This window comes from Sylvia atricapilla, chromosome 5 (genome assembly GCF_009819655.1).
Source record: "Sylvia atricapilla isolate bSylAtr1 chromosome 5, bSylAtr1.pri, whole genome shotgun sequence".
In the NCBI taxonomy this organism is placed as follows: Eukaryota; Metazoa; Chordata; class Aves; order Passeriformes; family Sylviidae; genus Sylvia; species Sylvia atricapilla.
The window spans coordinates 23,027,257-23,046,267 of NC_089144.1; the positions used below are offsets into that span (position 1 = coordinate 23,027,257).

At 61.1% G+C, this 19,011-nt stretch overlaps 1 protein-coding gene across 1 annotated transcript; it reads right to left on the reverse strand.

The window, feature by feature from the left end:
* Positions 1–210: 210 nt before the first annotated feature.
* On the reverse strand, positions 211–17,503 carry MAPK8IP2 (mitogen-activated protein kinase 8 interacting protein 2). The gene is made up of 12 exons (XM_066318921.1): positions 17,380–17,503; positions 11,221–11,326; positions 10,770–11,018; positions 9,211–9,313; positions 6,325–8,541; positions 5,687–5,762; positions 5,152–5,324; positions 2,439–2,548; positions 1,668–1,787; positions 1,067–1,137; positions 715–813; positions 211–314 (listed from the first exon to the last, which is right to left on the reverse strand). The coding sequence occupies exons 1-12, from the start codon at positions 17,442–17,444 to the stop codon at positions 242–244; spliced, it is 3,462 nt and encodes a 1,153-aa protein (XP_066175018.1). The 5' UTR covers positions 17,445–17,503; the 3' UTR covers positions 211–241.
* Positions 17,504–19,011: the final 1,508 nt, after the last annotated feature.

Here is a 19,011-nt window from a genome sequence, read left to right on the forward strand (position 1 = left end):
AGAGCCCCTGGGTGTCACACAGAGTCCCTGGGGTGACAGAGGCTCTGGGTGTGACACAAAGCCTCTGGTGTGACACAGAGTCCCTGGGGGTGTGTCCCTGGGTGTCACACAGAGTTCCTGGGCGTGACACAGAATCCCTGGGGTGTCACAGAGGTGTCACACAGAGCCCCTGGTGTCACACGCAGAGTCCCTGGTGTCACCCAGAGCCCCCGGGCGGGTTTGGGGGACAGCAGTGACCCCCCTACTCCAGGTAGATGTCCTCTGTGGGGCAGGCGTACTCCAGGTGCTCCTGGTAATATTCCTGAAACGCTCGGCTGGGGGCGGGACAGAGGGGAGGGGGCGTCAGGGAGGGGAGGGGACACGCAGAGCGGCACCCCCCAACCCACCGAGACCCCCACAAACGGCTGTTGCTACCCCCAAAGTTGGCACAGCCCGACCCACAGCGCCTAAAGGTGGCAGAGCCAGACCCCGGAACCCCCAAAGCCGGAACCCCCAATCCCCCGGCCCCCAGCCCCACAGCACCCCAATCCCCTGGCACCCAGACCCACAGCACCCCAATCCCCTGGCACCCAGACCCCCCAGACCAGCCCCGGCCCCAATGCCCCCATCCCCCGCCCCCCAACCCTGTCCCCTCATGTCCCCCCATGTCATCCCGTTTCCCCCTGTCCTCCCATGCCCCTCTGTCCCCAGCCCTGGCCCCCCGTGTCCCCGTACCCGACACACTCGGCCACGTGTCTCATGGACTCCTGGGACACGAACACGTGGCAGGCGAAGCGGCTCAGCACCGGGTGCTTGGTGATGAACCCGAAATAGCTGCGGGGTTTGAGGGGCACGTGCTCAGGGGGCACCCCAAAACCTGTCCCCGGCACCCCAGTATCTGCCCCAGGGTAGCGGGCAAGGGGGCGCCCCCAGAGGCCCCCGACAGCCACTCCGGGGGGAGCAGGAGTGGCACCGTGGGTGGCCCTGGATGGGTGGGGGTCCCTTGGGGTGCCCCTGGCAGGGTGGGGGGCCCCGGGTGTGCCCTTAAGTGGGGTGGGGGTCCCTGGGGGCGCCCCGGGGGTCTCACCAGCTGTTCCGGGGGTGACACCCGCAGAAGGAGATGTTCTTCATCTGGAAGAAGTGGCTGCAGCGCTCGAACTGGGGCACAAAAGACAGCAGGTCAGGGCTGGGGGTCCAGAGCCCCCCAGAAAATCTGTGCCCCCACCTCACACCGGCCCCCAAACCCACAGCCCCGCACCCTTCATCTGCTGGGCACCCTCAAACCCCTGGGCCCCTCGTCACCCCCAAAATCCAAACCCCCACATTCCTGCTGTCCTGGGCCCCTCATCATCCCCAAAATCCACTCCCCACATTCCTCCTCTTCTGGTCACCCCCAAACCCAGACCCAAACATCCCTCACCTCCTGTGGTACCCCCAAACCCAGACCCCTGCACCCTCCATACTCCTGGTCACCCCCAAACCTCTTGTCCCCTTCCACTCATCCCCAAATCTTTTTCTGTCCCCTCCTGTGGTCACCCCTAGGCGTGCCCCCTTCCCTCCTGTCCTGGTCACCCCCAAACATTCTCCTGTCCCCTGCTGTGGTCATCCCCTTACCCTCTCTCCTTCCCTTCCATCCTGGTCACCCCCAAACCTTTTCCTGCCCCTCCTGTCCCCGGCTGTCCCCTGACCTCGTGCTCGGGGCTGTACTCGGTGACGGTCAGGATGAGTTTGATGCCCTGCAGTGTCACCTCCAGGTCACAGCTGGCCGGGGGCCGCAGGTGAACGGTCAGCTTCCGGGTGGTGGCGATCTGGGGGGACACAAGGGGGGACAGTGGGGTCAGGGTGGGGACAGTGGGGGACAGGCGTGGTTAGAAGAGTCAGGGAAGGACAGCGGGGTCAGACGGGACAGCAAGGAGACAGCAGGGTCAGGGAGGGGACAGCGGGGTCAGGGAGGGGACAGCGGGGTCAGGGAGGGGACAGCGGGGTCAGAGGGGACAGGGGAGTCAAGGGGGAGAACAGAGGGGTCAGGGATCAGTAGGGTCAGAGAGGGACAGCAAGGTCAGGGACAGCAGGGTTGGGGGGCACAGTGGGGTCCAGGCTGGGGACAGGGTGAGGACAGCAAGGTCAGGAAGGCCAGGGCGGGTCCGACGTGTCTGGGGGAGGTCAGGGGGGATCAGGGGGCACAGCAGGATCCAGGGATTCCGGGGCGGGAGGGGAGGGGCACAGAGGGGTCCGGAGGGGTCCAGAGTGGGTCAGGGGTGTCCGGGGTGGGTCAGGGGGGTCTGGGGGGGTCTGGAGGGGTCCAGGGTGGGTCAGGGGTGTCCGGGGGGGTCCGGAGGGGTCCAGGGTGGGTCAGGGGTGTCCGGGGGGTCCGGAGGGGTCCAGAGTGGGTCAGGGGTGTCCGGGGGTGTCCGGACCGGTGGGTCAGGAGGAGTCCGGGGGTCCTGCCCCCCGCCCACCTTCTGCATGGCGGCGCACAGGATGCCGTTGCCCTGGTGGTACGGGACCTCCACGGAGCCCAGGAACTGCACCGTGAATCGCTCCAGCCAGCACGGGTTCCGCTTCAGCCCTGGGGGAATGGGAAATTAACCGCGGGACTAATTAATGCCACTGCGTACGGACTCTGTAATTAATAATCACAATTACATATGGAACTTATAATTAATTCATGTCATTATATTTGAAATTCGGCTATTTATTTTTATGTAGTACAGTTTGTGGTCTCTTTTTAAATGACTGCGTAGTTGTTGGCTTCTGCTATTTTATGTTATATACTATATAGAAAGTATTGTACTTTATGTAATATATATTATGTGTTACATGTTATATATGTTACATGTGTTCTATGTTGTATATTATATACACATTACATTTATACATTCTATATCATATATTATGGTATATTATATATGTGATACGTATTATGTAATATGTAGTATGTAATATATAATATGTGATATGTAATACATAATATATAATACATTGTATATGGTTATGATATGTGATATATTGTATAATGTATATTGTATATTATATATTTATATACTACATAATACATAAAATATTATACGTTATACATTTATATTATATATTATACATTATATATACAATTATATCATTATGTATAGGATTATAATTAATTAATATCATTATATATTAACTTTCACGAATTATTTTGATACAGAACAGTTTGAAATCACTTTTTCTATAACTACGTAGTTGCTGGCTTTCACTATCATATTTTTAATATAATTATATAAATAAATATATTAAATAATAATTGGCATAATTATTAATATTTTCTATTAATATTTTTACATATACTTATATAGCATATAGCTATTCACATATCCATTTATATAATATTACATATATAATATATATGTAACTATAGCTATAGTAGGGTTTGTAATCTCTTATTCAATAACTCTGCAGCCATTGGCTCTTGCTATTATAAATTAATTTTTGCAAATTATTTTGATATTGTATGGTTGGAATCTCTTTTTAAATAACTATGTAGTCATTGGCTTTGATATTAAATGATACACATTATTATATAATTATAGAATAACTTTATAATCAATTAACGTCATTATGCATTAACTTGGCAAGTTATTTTTAAATAATACAGTTCGTAGTCTCTTTAAATAACTACGGAGTCGTTGAATTTTGCTATCCTATACTAAATTTTGCAAATTATTTTGATATCATACGGTTTGTAATCTCTTTTTAGATACCAACCTAGTTGTTGGCTTTCACTATTATTTTTAATTTTGCAATTTTTTGATATGGTATGGTTTGTAATCTCGTTCTAAATAACCACGTAGCTATTTAAAATATGGGCGTTTCTATTAAAAAAAATTTTGGGGGGTACATTTTGAATACTAAAGCCTGTAAAATATTTTTATTTAAAATAAACAAACAAACAAACAAATAAAGAAATTAATAAGTGATAAATAAAATATATTTATATTATTTAAAATAAAAGGCTTTCAGTATTATATTTAACTTTTGCAAATTATTTTGCTGCAGTACAGTTTTAACCTCTTTTTAAACAGCTACACAGTCATTGGCTTTCACGATGGCATATTATATATAAAATTATATAATTATATAATAACTTGATAATTAATTCATATAATTATATGTTACCTTTATCATTAATTAGTATAATTCCGTATTAACTTCTGCAATTATTTTGATAGCATACAATTTGTAATCTCCTCTTAAATAACTACATAGTCATCGCCTTTCACTATTAGATATTATATAAATAATTATTTAATTTTATAATTATGTAATTATATATTAACTTCATAATTAATGTACTTTTTCACTTTTGAAAATTATTTTGATATAGCACAGTTTGTAATGTCTTTTGAAATAACTATGTAGTTAATTAAAACATTGGCTTTTTTATTTAAAAAAATAAAAATTTTGCTACCTCTTAAAAATAAATATACTTTTAAAAACATTCATACATATTTACATATATATTTACATCTTAGAAAAAAATACAAATTTGTATTCTAAAAAATTAAAAATACGTAATATATAATTTTTAAATTTTTTAATTCTAAAAAATATTAATTTTTTAAATGTAAAAATGAAAAATATTTTAAAGTTTTTAAAATAAAAATATGTTAAACACTTATATTTACATTATTTTATAAATATATTTTAAAAATATAAATATATTGAAAAACTTAAAAATTCTATTTTAAATATAAATTAATATATAAAATAAATATTGTTTAATTTTTTAAAAAATTAAATATAAATATTTTCCAAAATATTTTGAAAACTTGATCTTTTTAAATAAAAGAACATGTATAATGTATAAATATTTGTAAAGTCCTTTTTAAAAATAATATTTATCAAATAGAAAACATACATACATAAAACACATAAATATTTTTAAAAACACGGACAAAAAGAAAAAAAAACCTAACAGACAACCGACTCCAAACACAAAAAAAACTGCATTTCCCAGCATCAACTCCGGCTGTACCGAAAGAAAAGAAGCTAAAAACGCCCGGAGCCCCAAATTCCTCCCCACACCCCTAAATCTCCGGGGGGTCCCGGAGCCCCCTCCCCACATCCCCAAATCCCCGAGGGTCCCAGGGTCCCGGACCCCTGTCCCCAAACCCCCGAGGGTCCCGGGGGTCGCACCGATGCTGTCGCGGGCCTGCCCCACCACCTCGTGGGCGTAGAAGGCGGGGAAGATGCCGCGCTCGCCCGTCCTCATGTTGTACCCGCGGTACCAGTAGTCGTCCTCCTCCAGCTCCACCAGGATGGGATCGTCCACGTCCAGCTCCAGCTCGTCCTCGTGCCGCGGGATGAACCTGGGGGCGCGCACCGAGGGGCGGCGTGGGGACACGGGGAGCCCCAAACCCCAAACTCTGCACCCCTCGGGTCGTCATCGTCACCACAAAGGCACTGCCCTGACCTCCTGGTCACCCCAAACCCAGACCCCTGTGTCCCTCATACCGTCCTCACCCTCCCTTCTCAAACCGTCCCCAATGTCCTGGTCACCCCCAAAGCCACCCCTGTGACACCTGTGGGGTGCCCTGGGGGACATGGCACCCCCAGAGCCATTTCAGGGGGACTGGGAGCGGGCAGAGGGCCCTGGGGTGACACTGCAAGGCCCTGGGGTGGCACTGGTGTCCCCTGTGGGTCCCTTGGGTGTCACCTGGGGTGGCCTCACCTGAAGACAGCGCGGTGGGTCTGCTCCCGCTCCTCACCATTCACCATGCAGGAGAACAGCCCGAAGGACTCTGTGCCTGCGGGGACAGCAGTGACAGGGGACAGGGACAGCCACCACCCCACGGGGACAGCAGTGACAGGGGACAGGGACAGCTGCCATCCCATGGGGCACAGGGGACAGCTGCCATTCCCACAGAGACACGGGACAACTGTGATCTCCATGGGCACAGGGGACAGCTGCCACCCCACAGGGACAGCCATGACAGGGGCATAGGGGACTGCTGCCACCCCATGGGGACAGCTGCCACCCACAGGGGCACAGGGGACAGTGATGCCAATGGACAGGGGACAGCTGCCATGCCCACAGGGACAGCGTGACATGACATGGCACACGGGACTGGTGCCAGCGACAGGACAGGAAGGACAGCTGGTGCGAGGAGAGCCAGCACAGCATGGCACATGTCACGACATCCTGTGACGTCCCGTGACATATCGTGACATGGCACAACAGCGTACACAGGAATGGCCAGGGCAGCACACAGAGAGGGTCCAGTGCACCAAGGTCACACAGACCAGCCCAGGGCACCGTGCCATGTCACAACATGTCACGACACGCCACCACACACCACCGCCACTTACTGGAGGAGCGCGAGGTGCTGTTGACGAAGACGTTGAGGAACTTCTTGGAGAACTGCAGGTCGGCCTCGGGGGACGAGTCCTCGGAGGAGCTGCATGCAATGTCAGGGGCCACCAGCCCGTCCCCAAAGGCCACCTCATCATCGCAGGCCCTCAGGACATCGCTGTCGTCGCTGAGCACCGACGTGCAGCGCCGCAGGCTGACCAGCTCCAGCTGCGTGTGCTCGTCCACCACCAGCGTGTACTTGACCGAGTCGTAGGCCAGAGACTCGTCCAGCGCTGGCGGCTCCGGTGGCACCGGCGTCACCTCCCCAGCCGGGCTGCCCCGGCGTGAGGGCACCGAGGGCGGCTCGGCCTCCTCCTCCTCCTCCAAGGCGAAGCCGAGGTTGGTCTTGGCCGTGGACACGTCCGGTGTGGTGGCGTCGGGCTCAGCGTCATCAGGCGCTAACCGGACGTCGTCGATGGTGGAGTGGCCCGAGTCTCGGGCCCAGCGCTGGGGGCTGGCGGGGTGGCGATCCCCGCTGGTGACAACGGCCTCTGAGCCGGGGGACACCCGCGGCGGTGGCGGCGGCGGTGGTGGCACAGGGCGGCAACCCAAGGTGGCCAAAACCTCGGAGGCGTCCAGGCGGTCGATGGCGACGGGGCGGCCGGGGCAGACGGGCGCGATGGTGTCGTTGGTGGGGTTGCTGAGGAAGAGGAAGGGCCCCGGCTCCTCGGCCGGCGGCTCTGGCGGCGGCTCGGTGGCCGCGTGCTCGGCCTCGGCCAGCGAGCTGCGCAGCGTCTCCATGTCCACCAGCTCGATGGCGCCGCGCTGGCACCGCGTCACCGGCGTCACCGTGTCCCCCCGCGCCGTCACCGGGGAGTCCCGCGGGGGCGGCTCCTCGTCCAGCACCTCGCTGAGGATCTCGGGCTCCAGGTCGGAGGCGGGCGAGATGGTGTCGCACAGCGAGTGGCTGTTCTGGAAGCACTCGTCCGGGCACTTGATGGGGTACGAGCCCTCCGAGATCATCTTGTTCACCAGGTTGCTGAGCAGCCACGGCGAGTCCGAGTCCTCACTCAGGTCGGGCTCTGACTCCGAGTCAGAGTCATACTCGCTGTTGTCCTCCTCGTCCGCCTCGGGCATCAGCTTGGGCCCCACGGGCAGGTAGAAGGAGCGGCGGATGCTCTCCAGGCTGTGGTCGGGGTCGATCTTCAGGTCCAGGGGGCTGCCGCCGGACACGTCGGTGTGGCCCTGGGGCGCGGCGGGGCCGTCGGCGGGCTCCAGGCTGTCGTAGTAGGCGACGTCCATCTTCAGCTCGGCCAGGCTTTCCCTGCGCAGCACGCCGCGCTCGGCCGGGCCCCTCTCGGCCGCCTCCTCCTCCTCCTTGCCCTTGTCCAGCAGCAGCAGCGAGTCCTTGATGCCCAGCAGGCCGGGCGCCTCCAGCTCGGGCTCCAGCTCTCCCTCGGAGCCGGGCGAGCTGGCCTCCTCGATGGAGTTGGTGAGGTGCGAGGAGCGGCCGCTGCTGCTGTCGCTGCTTAGGTCCAGCTCAGTCTCCGAGATGGACGAGATCATGTTGCTGACCAGGCGCCCGCCGGCGAACGCCGCCTCCAGCTCCCCGTCCACGTCCGAGTCGGAGCCGGGCGAGCTCAGCTCGTCCCCTCGCCTCCCGCCGGGCAGGAAAGGCTTGGCCGTGCGGCTCCTCAGGTCGGCCTCGATGCCCGGGTCCGAGGAGGGCGAGGTGGTCTCCGAGGAGCCCGAGGGGTGGCCACGCACGCTGGCGGCCCGGCCGGACCGGGCGCCCTCCCCGTCGGAGCTGAGCGGCTCCGCGGGAGCCCCGGCCCGCTCCGACCGCGGGGGCTGCGGCTGCGAGCGGGGGGACCCCGGGCTGCTGCCGCCGCCCTGGGGCTGCGTGGGGGCCTGGGGGGCGGCCTGGGGCGGGGGGGCGGCATCGGGGGCGCCGTGGGGAGCGGCGGGCCCTGTTGGAGAGAGACAGGGGTGAGGCGGGGGCGGCTGGCGGGGACGCGGCGGGGAGAGCGGAGCTCGGAGCGCAGCGGAGATGAGGTTCATGTTAAAATCGGGCGCGGCTCTCGGGGGCGATGGGTTACCATGTGCCAGGGACTCGGGGCTGTTGCCTTGCGAGTCCAAGGGGGAGGGCGGCAGCGAAGGGGGAGCCCCCCCGGGGCCCGGCGGGCTCTCCAGGCAGGGTCCGTCCAGGATGCAGGCGTGGGGGGACGAGTGTCCTGCGGGGAGGGGGACACAGGGTCACTGCGGGGGGCCGGCGGCACAGCCATGTCGGCACAGACCCACCGTCACACCCCATTGACACAGTCCATTGGCACGGCCCCAGTGGCAGAGCCCCAGTGGGACATGCCTGCTGTCACAGCCCCAGTGTCACGCCCCAGTGTCACAGGCCATTGGCACTGCCCCAGTGGCACAGGCTGGCTGTCACACCTGCACCGTCACACCTGCCTTGGCACGGCCCCACTGTCACACTGTCATTGGCCCAGCCCCACTGTCACATGCCCTCTGTCACAGCCCTTTGCCACGCCCCAATGTCACATGCCTGCTGTCACGCCGCCATTGTCACACCTCCCTTGGCACAACCCCACTGTGACAGCCCATTGGCACAGTCCCAATGTCACATGCCCGCTGTCACAGCCCCATTGTCACATCCCACTGTCTCAGCCCCACTGTCACACCTGACTTGGCACAGCCCCACTGTCACACCATCATTGTCACACCTGCCTTGGCACACCCCAGTGTCACGCCCCGCTGTCACACCCCATCGGCACAGCCCCGCTGTCACATGCCTGCTGTTACACCCCACTGTCACAGCCCTGCTCTCTCAGCCCCACTGCCACACCCCAATGTCACATCCCCGCTGTCCCTGTCCCCCCCCCGGCGCTCACCGGTGTGTGAGGAAGAGGAGGAGGAGGAGGAGTGGAGGAGCGCGTCCTGCCAGCTGGGGCGGGGGGCGGGCGGGGCGAAGCCGCCGTTGTTGTTCAGGGAATCCTGCGGGAAGAGCAGAGCGGGGGGCGCTCAGTGGGGACCGTGCGGGGACGTCGGGGGACATCAGGGGAGGGCTGGGAGTGCCCGGGTTTATTCTGATTTAGGGCCGCCACATCCCGGGATCCCCTGCCGGCAGGGGGTGGCACGGTGCCCACCGCGGGGACAAAGCCAGCACCGGGACACCCGGGTGCCACCCGCCCCGCAGAGGGACCCCCGGAGCCCCCGGGAATGCCTGAAACCCCCGGGAATGCCTGGAGCCCCCAGGAATATTCTGAGCCCCAGGAATGTTGGGAGCCCCCCGGGAATGTTTGAAGCTTCCAGGAATGCTCGGGGCCCCCAGGGATGTTGGGACCCCCAGGAATTCCCGAACCCCCCGGGATGTTGGGAGCCCCAGGAATGTTGGGAGCCCTCGGGATGTTCAGAGCCCCTAGGGATGCTGGGACCCCCAGGAATTCCCAGAGCCCCAGGAATGTTCGGGGCCCCCGGGACGTTCGGGAATGTCGCGCCGGCAGCTGCGGATTAGCCCGGCCGGGAAGCGCGGGCAGAGCTAATCCCGGCGGATCCCGGCGGATCCCGGGATTAGGGAGAGCGGCCCGAGCCGGCGGGAAACAACCGGGATGGCCCTAAAAGGGACTGGGGGCGGGCACCGAGGGGACGGGGATGGGAATGGGGGATGTGGGAATGGGAGATGGGGGAGATGAGGGACAGGGACAGTGGAGGGGGACACAGGGATGGCTTCAGACGGGACACAGGGACCGGTGTCCCCTCCTCCTGGGACCCCCTGTGGGGCCGATCCCGGCAGATCCAGGGGCCCCACCCGCCCCTCCCGGGAGTGACAGAGCCACGCGGGGACCCCGGGCAGGGCGGGACCCCCGGGCTGTGTCCCCTGGCGGTGACAGCCACCCCCCGGAGTCCCCCCAGCCCAGCAGAGAGGGAAAAACGGAGGGGGCCGAAATTCCCGAGGGCCCCGCGGTTCCCTGGCAACGGCCGCAGCCGCTTCCCACACACCGCGGTGGCGCCTGCGCGGGGACACGGGGACATCCCCACGGCGACATCCCCGGGGAGAGCCCCGAGCGAGGGACAAAGGGGGGACACGGCGTGGGGAGGGGCACGAGAGACGGGGGAAGGCGGGGGGAAGAGACGGTGACGCCGAGAGGGGACAGTGACATCAGGGGAGGAAGGGACAGTGGCACCGGGAGGGGACAGTGACACTGGAGGGGAAGAGACAGTGACACCAAGGAGGGGACAGTGACACTGGAGGGGAGGGGACACAGACCCTGAGAGGAAGGGGACACAGACCCTGGGATGGAGGGGACACTGACCTCAGAGGGGAGGGGACGGGGACCCCAGAGGAGAGGGCACAGTGACACTGGGGGGAAGGGACAGTGACCTCAGGGTGGGGAGGGAACAATGACCCCAGGGGTGGGGAGGTGACAGCCTGCGGCCACCCCGCCCTCACCTGTGTGCCCGGGGCCGTCAGGTTGAGCGTGGTGGGGCGGTGCTTCTGCGTCTCCTCCAGGGCGGGCGACGGGATGGGCGAGGCCGACGGGGATGGCGGCGCCTCCAGCTCGTTGCCTTCCTCCTCCTCCTCCTCTTCCTCCTCCTCATCGTCGTCATCGTTGTCGTCGATCATCTCGAACTCCTGGAAGTCGTCCTGGAAGGTGCACACGGGGTGCGGCTGCTCCCCGCGCTCCAGCACCAGGCAGTCCTGCCAGAGGACACGGTGTCAGGGGACACGGGGACAGCCGCGGGTCACCTGCCCTGTCCCGCCCCAACCCCTCCTGTGTCCCCCCGCCTGAGAGGGGAGGAGGGACACCAGGCTGGTCCCCTTTGGCTCAGCAGGCAGAGAGGCACGGCGGAGGGGGAGTGGTGTCCCTGCGGTGTCCCCAAGGGCCACCAGGCTCCGGCACCTTCTCGTAGTGATCCGAGTCGTAGTTGAGGCCGATGCCGCAGTCGTCCGTGATCTCCGACAGGTCCTCGTCATCGAACTCCTCCAGGCTGATGTCCTGGGGGGGCCTGGGGACAGCGGGGACACGGCTCAGGGACAGGGGGACACGGCTCGGGGACAGCGGGGCACCGAGACAGCAAAGAGGGACCATGAGGACATCGCCAGTGCGTGGGTGGCGCTGTCGGCGGGGGAGCAGCAGGGACATGGTGCCACACCCCTGTCATCTCTGGTGCCACACGGACATGGAACTCAACACTGTCACCTCTAGTGACACACGGACATGGAACCCAACACTGTCACCTCTGGTGTCACTTGGACATGGCGCCAAACACTGTCACCTTTGTGTCACACGGACATGGCACTATAACCCTGTCACCTCTGGTGTCACACGGACATGGCACCATAACTCAGGGACATGGCACCAAACTCTGTCACCTCTGATGCCACACAACATGCCACTACAACTCTGTCACCCCTGGGTGCTGGCACAGGACAACCACAGGGACATGTCACCATTACACAGAGACTGGGCACCAAACTCTGTCACCCCTGGCTGCCACATGGACATGGCACCACACCCCCGTCACCTCTGGTATGACACAGACATGGCACCACTCTCCTGTCACCCCTAGGTGCTGGCACAGGACAACCACAGTGCAATGTCACCACATCACTGTCACCCCTGGGTCCTGGCACAGGACACCCACCCCGTCACCATAACACAGGGACATGTCACCATAACACAGGGACACAGCACCACAACACTGTCACCGCCGGGTTTCACACAGACATGGCACCAAACCCTGTCACCTCTGGGTGCTACATGGATATGTCACCACTCCCCTGTCATCCCTGGGTGCTGGGACAGGACAACCACAGGGACATGTCACCGCACCACTGTCACTTCTGATGCCACACAGACATGCCACAACAACTCTGTCACCTCTGGGTGCTGGCACAGGACACCCACAGCACCACATCACCGCTTCACTGCAGAGGTGCCGAAGCCACCACTTGTCCCAAATTCCCAGGCCAGCAAATCCCCGGGGCCGAGCTGACAGTCCCCCCGCCAGGTTTGGGGTGACCCTGGGGGGTCACTGCCATGTCACCCCGGCACAGCAGGAGGTGACAAAGGGGACCCGGGCTGTGACACCGCCAAGAGCCCCGAGCGCATTCCCAGGGAACGGGGGTGCCATGGAAACCAGCGGCTGCTGCGGGAAAACGGGAACAGAGACAAATCCCGGCAGGATTTGGGGCCGGAAAACAGAAATCGGGCGGCTTGGGGGAGCTCAGGGAGGTGACAGATATGGCCTGGGGGCTACTGAGACCCTCTGTCACCCTCCATGGGGTTGGGGACAACCAGGATCCCCTATCCCGGTCCCAAGGGTGTATGGCAGCACCTGGGTGCCACTGAGACCCTCTGTCACCCTCCATGGGGTTGGGGACACGTTGGACCCCCCCAGGGTGGTGTGGCAGTACCCAGGTGCCAGCAGGACGCTTTTTTTATGGGGTTGGGGACACCCAGAACCCCAAGCTTGTCCCCAGGGGTGTGTGGCAGCACCCGGGTGCCAGCGGGACCCTCTGCCACCCTCTATGGGACTGGGGACACCTGGGCACCAGTGGGATCCTGTGCCACCCTCTGTGGGGTTGGGGACCCCGAGGGGGGCTCCTGCAGGTGCGGGGGCTCAGGCCGGAGGTGGCAGCAGGGTCAGACCCCAAAAGGGGCTCAGGACTGTCCCCTTGTCCCCCCCCCCGTGTCCCCCCAGCACGGGGCCGCGCGCCTGCTCCCGATTCCCGGCAGGAAGATTCCCCTAATCCCATAATTCCCAGAAGTAGGGCACGGCCGCGCCGAATCCGCGCGGATTTGGGGCAAAAAGCGGCAGAAACGGAGACGAGGCCGGGGCTGCGGCGGGAACGGGGCTGAGCGCGACCCCAAAGCCCGGACAGGGGAAGGGAGCCCTGGGGCCATGGGGTGAAGGGCGCCCGAGCCTTTTGGGGTGCGGAGCCCCGGGATGGTGGGATGTGAAGTCCTTTGGGGCGCAGAGCCCTGGCGTGTGGGGGAACAGGAATGTTGGGGTGCAGAAGCCTTTGAGGTGCAGAGCTATGGGATGATGAGGTGCAGAAACCTTGGGGGTGCAGAGCTATGGGATGTCGAGGTGCAGAACCCTTTGGGGTTCAGAGCCCTTTGGGGGTGCAGTTATGGGATGATGAGGTGCAGAACCCTTTGGGGTGCAGAGCCCTTTGGGGGTGCAGAGTTATGGGATGATGAGGTGCAGAACCCTTCGGGGTGCAGAGCCCTTTGGGGGTACAGAGTTATGGGATGATGAGGTGCAGAACCCTTCGGGGTGCAGAGCCCTTTGGGGGTGCAGAGTTATGGGATGATGAGGTGCAGAACCCTTCGGGGTGCAGAGCCCTTTGGGGGTACAGAGTTATGGGATGATGAGGTGCAGAACCCTTCGGGGTGCAGAGCCCTTTGGGGGTGCAGAGTTATGGGATGATGAGGTGCAGAACCCTTTGGGGTTCAGAGCCCTTTGGGGGTGCAGAGTTATGGGATGATGAGGTGCAGAACCCTTTGGGGTTCAGAGCCCTTTGGGGGTGCAGAGTTATGGGATGATGAGGTGCAGAACCCTTTGGGGTGCAGAGCCCTTTGGGGGTGCAGAGTTATGGGATGATGAGGTGCAGAACCCTTCGGGGTGCAGAGCCCTTTGGGGGTGCAGAGTTATGGGATGATGAGGTGCAGAACCCTTTGGGGTTCAGAGCCCTTTGGGGGTGCAGAGTTATGGGATGATGAGGTGCAGAACCCTTCGGGGTGCAGAGCCCTTTGGGAGTGCAGAGTTATGGGATGATGAGGTGCAGAACCCTTCGGGGTGCAGAGCCTGTTGGGTTATAGGGATCAGAGCCTGGGGTATTGGGAGCAGAGTCCCAGAGTTTTGGGGTGCAGAACCCCAGGATGTCAGGGAGTAGAGCCCAGGGGTGTTGGGGTGCAGAGCCCCGAGATGTTGGGGAGCAGAGGCTTTTGGGGTGCAGCCCCCAGGATGTTGGGGTGTGGACCCCTGTGGGGTGCAGAGCCCTGTCCCCAGGGTTGGGATGGGCACAGTGGGGTAGAAGTGACACTGTAGGGTGGGGACACTACAGGGGGATGGGAATGACATGGAGGGATGGGGACACTGCTTTGGGGTGGGGTGAGCACAGTGGGGTGGCATGGTCACAGTGGGTGGGATGGACACAGTGGGATGGGGACACTGTGATGGGATGGTCACAGTGGGTGGGATGGACACAGTGGGATGGTCACAGTGGGGTGAGATGGGATGGACACAGTGGGATGGTCACAGTGGGGTGGGATGGTCACAGTGAGGTGGGGTGGGATGGGCACGGTGGGATGGGCACACTGGGGTGGGGTGGGATGGACACAGTGGGGTGGTCACACTGAGGTGGGATGGGCACAGTGGGATGGTCACAGTGGGGTGGGATGGTCACAGTGAGGTGGGGTGGGATGGGCACGGTGGGATGGGGTGGGATGGGCACGGTGGGATGGGGTGGGATGGGCACGGTGGGATGGGCACAGTGGGGTGAGATGCACACAGTGGGGTGGGATGGACACAGTGGGGTGGTCACACTGAGGTGGGATGGGCACAGTGGGGTGGGATGGGCACAGTGGGGTGGGATGGAAACAGCGGGGTGGGATGGACACAGCGGGGTGGGATGGACACAGCGGGGTGGTCACACTGAGGTGGGATGGGCACAGTGGGATGGTCACAGTGGGGTGGGATGGTCACAGTGGGGTGGGGTGGGCACAGTGGGATGGGGTGGAATGGGCACGGTGGGATGGGCACAGTGGGGTGGGATGGGCACAGTGGGGCGGTCAGAGTGGGGTGGGATGGACACAGTGGGGTGAGATGGACACAGTGGGGTGGTCACACTGAGGTGGGATGGGCACAGTGGGATGGGCACAGTGGGATGGGATAGGATGGGCACACTGGGGTGGGCACACTGGGGTGGGTACACTGGGGTGGACACACTGGGGTGGGATGGCCACACTGGGGTGGGGACACTGTGATGGGATGGAGCCGGCAGTGAGAGCCAACCCAGCCCCACAGTCTCCCCGATGGGAGCCCCGGGGACCCCGCTGGGGTCAGAGGCAGCGCCCTGGCCGTGGGTGCAGGGACACGAGGGGACGGCACTGGAGACACTCCGGGGACCGAGGGACAGGAACGGAGCCGAGGGCGGGGACAGCGCCAGGGGATCTCATCCAGCCCCACACACGCTCAGAGGGGACCGGGAAGGGCTGGGAGCTGCAGGACCTTCCCCACAGCACCTCAGTGTCCCCAGTGCCACCATCCCGAGCCGGGATGGGCCGGAGGGGACCCCAAAGGGATCCCAAAGCGTCGCCTGGCGCGGGGAGGAGACAGCGGCGGTGGCTCCTCGGGGAGCGCAGGCCCCGGGCGGGTGGAATTTCCTCACTCCCGCCAGCCCCGCTCCCTGCGCGCCGCCCGGGAGGGACCCCCAAATCGGCCGGGACCCCCCACCCGCTCCCGGCGCCGGGCCTGACCCTGCGGTCACCCCAAACTGAGCATCGGGGGACTCCTGGCTGCCACCACGGCCCGGGAGGGAGGTGGGAGCTCTCCCCAAGGCCCGGCTGCGTGTACGCCGGGAATTCCCACATCCCGCATTCCCGGCCCGAGCATTCCCGGCCTGTTCCCGGCCGGCCTGGGGGGAATACCCCACCAGATCACCCCACCGGAGACCCCAAACCAGGCTGGGCACCCCATCCCTCCCTCCCCGCGGTTCTTTAGGAAAGGCAGAGCCGGGTTTGGGTTCCCCGGCCCCATTCCCGGGTGGATCTCGGGGTGCTCAGGGAGACCCGAGAGCGGCCACGGCGTTCCCAGGGATTTTTGGGGAGCGGGTCCGATCAGCCTCGGCCAGCCCATGGTGTTCCCTCCCTGCGCCACCGCGGGCAGGGACAGCCCGGGGTCCTGCTGCGCAGCGGCCCGGGGAGGGGACAGGGACTTCCTGGGGACGGGGACATCCTGTGGACAGGGACATCCTGGGGACGGGGATGCTCAGGGAAGGGGACAGCCAGGGGACAGGGACAATCCGAGGACGGGGACATCCTGGGAACGGGGACAGTCCGAGGACAGGGATGCTGAGGGAGGGGACAGGATGGCGACAGGGATGCTCAGAGAAGGGGACATCCTGGGGACGGGGATGCTCAAGGAGGGGACGGTCTGAGCAAGGGGATGCTCAGGGAAGGCGACATCCCGGGGAAGGGGACATCCCAGAGAAGGGGACACCCCGGGGAAAGGGGACATCATGGGGAAAGGGACCCCTGCCCAGCACAGGCCACAGCCACCCAAGGGCACGTCCCGCATGGCCGCTGTCCCCTGCTCCTGTCCCCGCACCCCTGGGCCCCCCCCCCGGTGCCCCTCACCGCCTCCTTCTGCCCTTCCCATCCGCTGCCGGCGGCCTCGGCCCCGCACTGCGCCAGCCCGGCCCGCGCCCCGACCCCGCACCGCGACCCCGCAGCCCCCGCACCCGCCAAGGTCAGGACCCCCAGGGGCCCTACGGGAAGGTGACCGAGCCCCGGGCCCCGGTGCGGCGTCCCGGCTGCGGAAGCCCACCCCCCGGTAACCCCCGAGCCTCGGAGGGTGCTGAGCCCCCGCCCCTCGCTGCCGGGACCGGCCCCCCATCCTCATCCCCAGCCCCAGCCGGGGCCGCTGCGGCTCCTCGGGAGAGACAAAGAGGCGGCGGCGGCTCCTCCCGCAGCGGCCCCGGGATGCGGCGGCCCCGGAGGCCCCGGAGGCTCCGAGTCCCGGCCGGGGGAAGGGGCCAGCGGGGACCCCCGAGCCCCCCGCCCGCAAGGAGCGGCCGCGACGCTCCGGGGAGGGGCTGGATGGATGGATGGAGGCCGCTCGTTAAACCTGGGAACGGGGCGGGAGGAGGTGCCCGCATCCCGCCCCGGTCCCGCATCCCAAGGTGAACGGGCGGGGGGAGCCGCGGGGTGTGGAGGGGTGGGTGGGTGCGGGCCCGGTGTAAGGCCGGGAGGGGGAAGGGGCAGCGCGACCCCCGCATCCCTCCCCGCACATCATCCCACCCACCCGCCCGGAGCATCCCCCGCGCTCACCGGCAGCCGGGCGGGGAGAGCGAGTGGAAGGTGGAGAGCGAGAACATCTCGGCGCGATCCGCCATTTTCTCCGGCCGGGGCTGCGCCGGACTGCGGAGCTGCGGGAGCGGCGGGGGGAGCGGCGGGAGGAGCCGCGGGCACCGGGAGGGGACACGGGAGGAGCTGCGGGAGCGGCGGGGGGAGCGGCGGGAGGAGCCGCGGGCACCGGGAGGGGGGGACGGAGGGGCGGGAGGAGCTGCGGGAACACGGGGGGAGGAGAGGGGGACACGGGAGGAGCTGCGGGAACACGGGGGGCGCGGCGGGAGGAGCCGCGGGCACCGGGAGGGGAGGACGGAGGGGCGGGAGGAGCCGCGGGGATGCGGGGAGAGGAGGGGGGGACACGGGAGGAGCTGCGGGAAAAGGGGGGAGAGGGGCGGGAGGAGCTGCGGGAGGCGCGGGGGGGGAGAGGGAGGAGCCGGGAGGGGCGGGGGCGGAGGGAAGGAGGGAGCGAGGTGGGAGGGGAAAGGGAGAGGAAGGGGAGGAGGGGTCTGGGGTCGGGGGGTGGGAAGGGTGGGGGGTTATGGGATGAGATGGGATCAGATCTATGAGATGGGATCCATGGGATGGGATCCGTGGGATGGGATTAGATCAGATCCATGGGATGGGATGGGGGGTGGTCCTAGGGGAATCTGGGGGTGTGGGACGGGATTGGGGCAGTTTTGGGGATGGGGGGTGGGATAAGGAAAGAATGGGGAGGGGTCCTGCGGGAATCTCCAGAGGGGAGAGGAGAGGTCGGGACGGGACTCGGGAGAGGGGAAGGGAAGGGAAGGGAAGGGAAGGGAAGGGAAGGGAAGGGAAGGGAAGGGAAGGGAAGGGAAGGGAAGGGAAGGGAAGGAAGGGAAGGGAAGGGAATGGAAGGGAAGGGAAGGGAAGGGAAGGGAAGGGAAGGGAAGGGAAGGGAAGGGAAGGGAAGGGAAGGGAAGGGAAGGGAAGGGAAGGGAAGGGAAGGGAAGGGAAGGGAAGGGAAGGGAAGGGAAGGGAAGGGAAGGGAAGGGATCAGGGAGGTCTATAGGGACAGAGGGTCCATAGGACATCAGGGGGGTCTATAGTAGGGTCAGAGGATCTATAGTGGGGCCGGAGGGTCTGTAAGGTGGTCAGGGGGTCTATAGGGGGCTCGGGGGCTCTATAGAGGGGCAGGGCTGTTCATAGGGTGGTCATGGAGTCTATAGGGTGTTCGGGGGGTCTGTAGGGGGATCGGGGGTCTACAGAGGGATCAGGGGGTGTATAGAGGGGGTCTATAGGGTGGTCAGGGCTCTATAGGGGCGCTGTAGGGGCGGAGCCGTGCGGGCCCAGCAGTGGAGCTGTCCGCGGTGCTGAACGCGATGCAGGGGATGTATGGAGGGGCAGAGAATCTATAGGGGATCGGGGGGTCTATAGGGGATCCCTGGTCTCTGTAGAGGATCCAGAGGGTCTATAGGGGGTCAGAGACTCTATAGGGGATCGGGGGACCTATGGGGGATGGAGGGTCTATACTGAGGGATCCATAAGGGGGTCAGGAGGTCTATGGGGTGTCAAGATGTGTGGGGACTGGGAGAGGAGCACAGGGGGTTAGGGGACCTATAGGGGATCGGGGGTTCTGTAGGGGATTGGGGC

Bases quoted from the DNA above. Each gene is read 5' to 3' on its own strand.
- MAPK8IP2 (XM_066318921.1), bottom strand. From the start codon at position 17,444: ATGGCGGATCGCGCCGAGATGTTCTCGCTCTCCACCTTCCACTCGCTC. The intron at 1,138-1,667 runs GTCAGGGGACAG...TTTGTGCCCCAG, and splicing joins AGTACAGCCCCGAGCACGAG to TTCGAGCGCTGCAGCCACTT. The intron at 814-1,066 runs GTGAGACCCCCG...CAAACCCCGCAG, and splicing joins TGTCACCCCCGGAACAGCTG to CTATTTCGGGTTCATCACCA.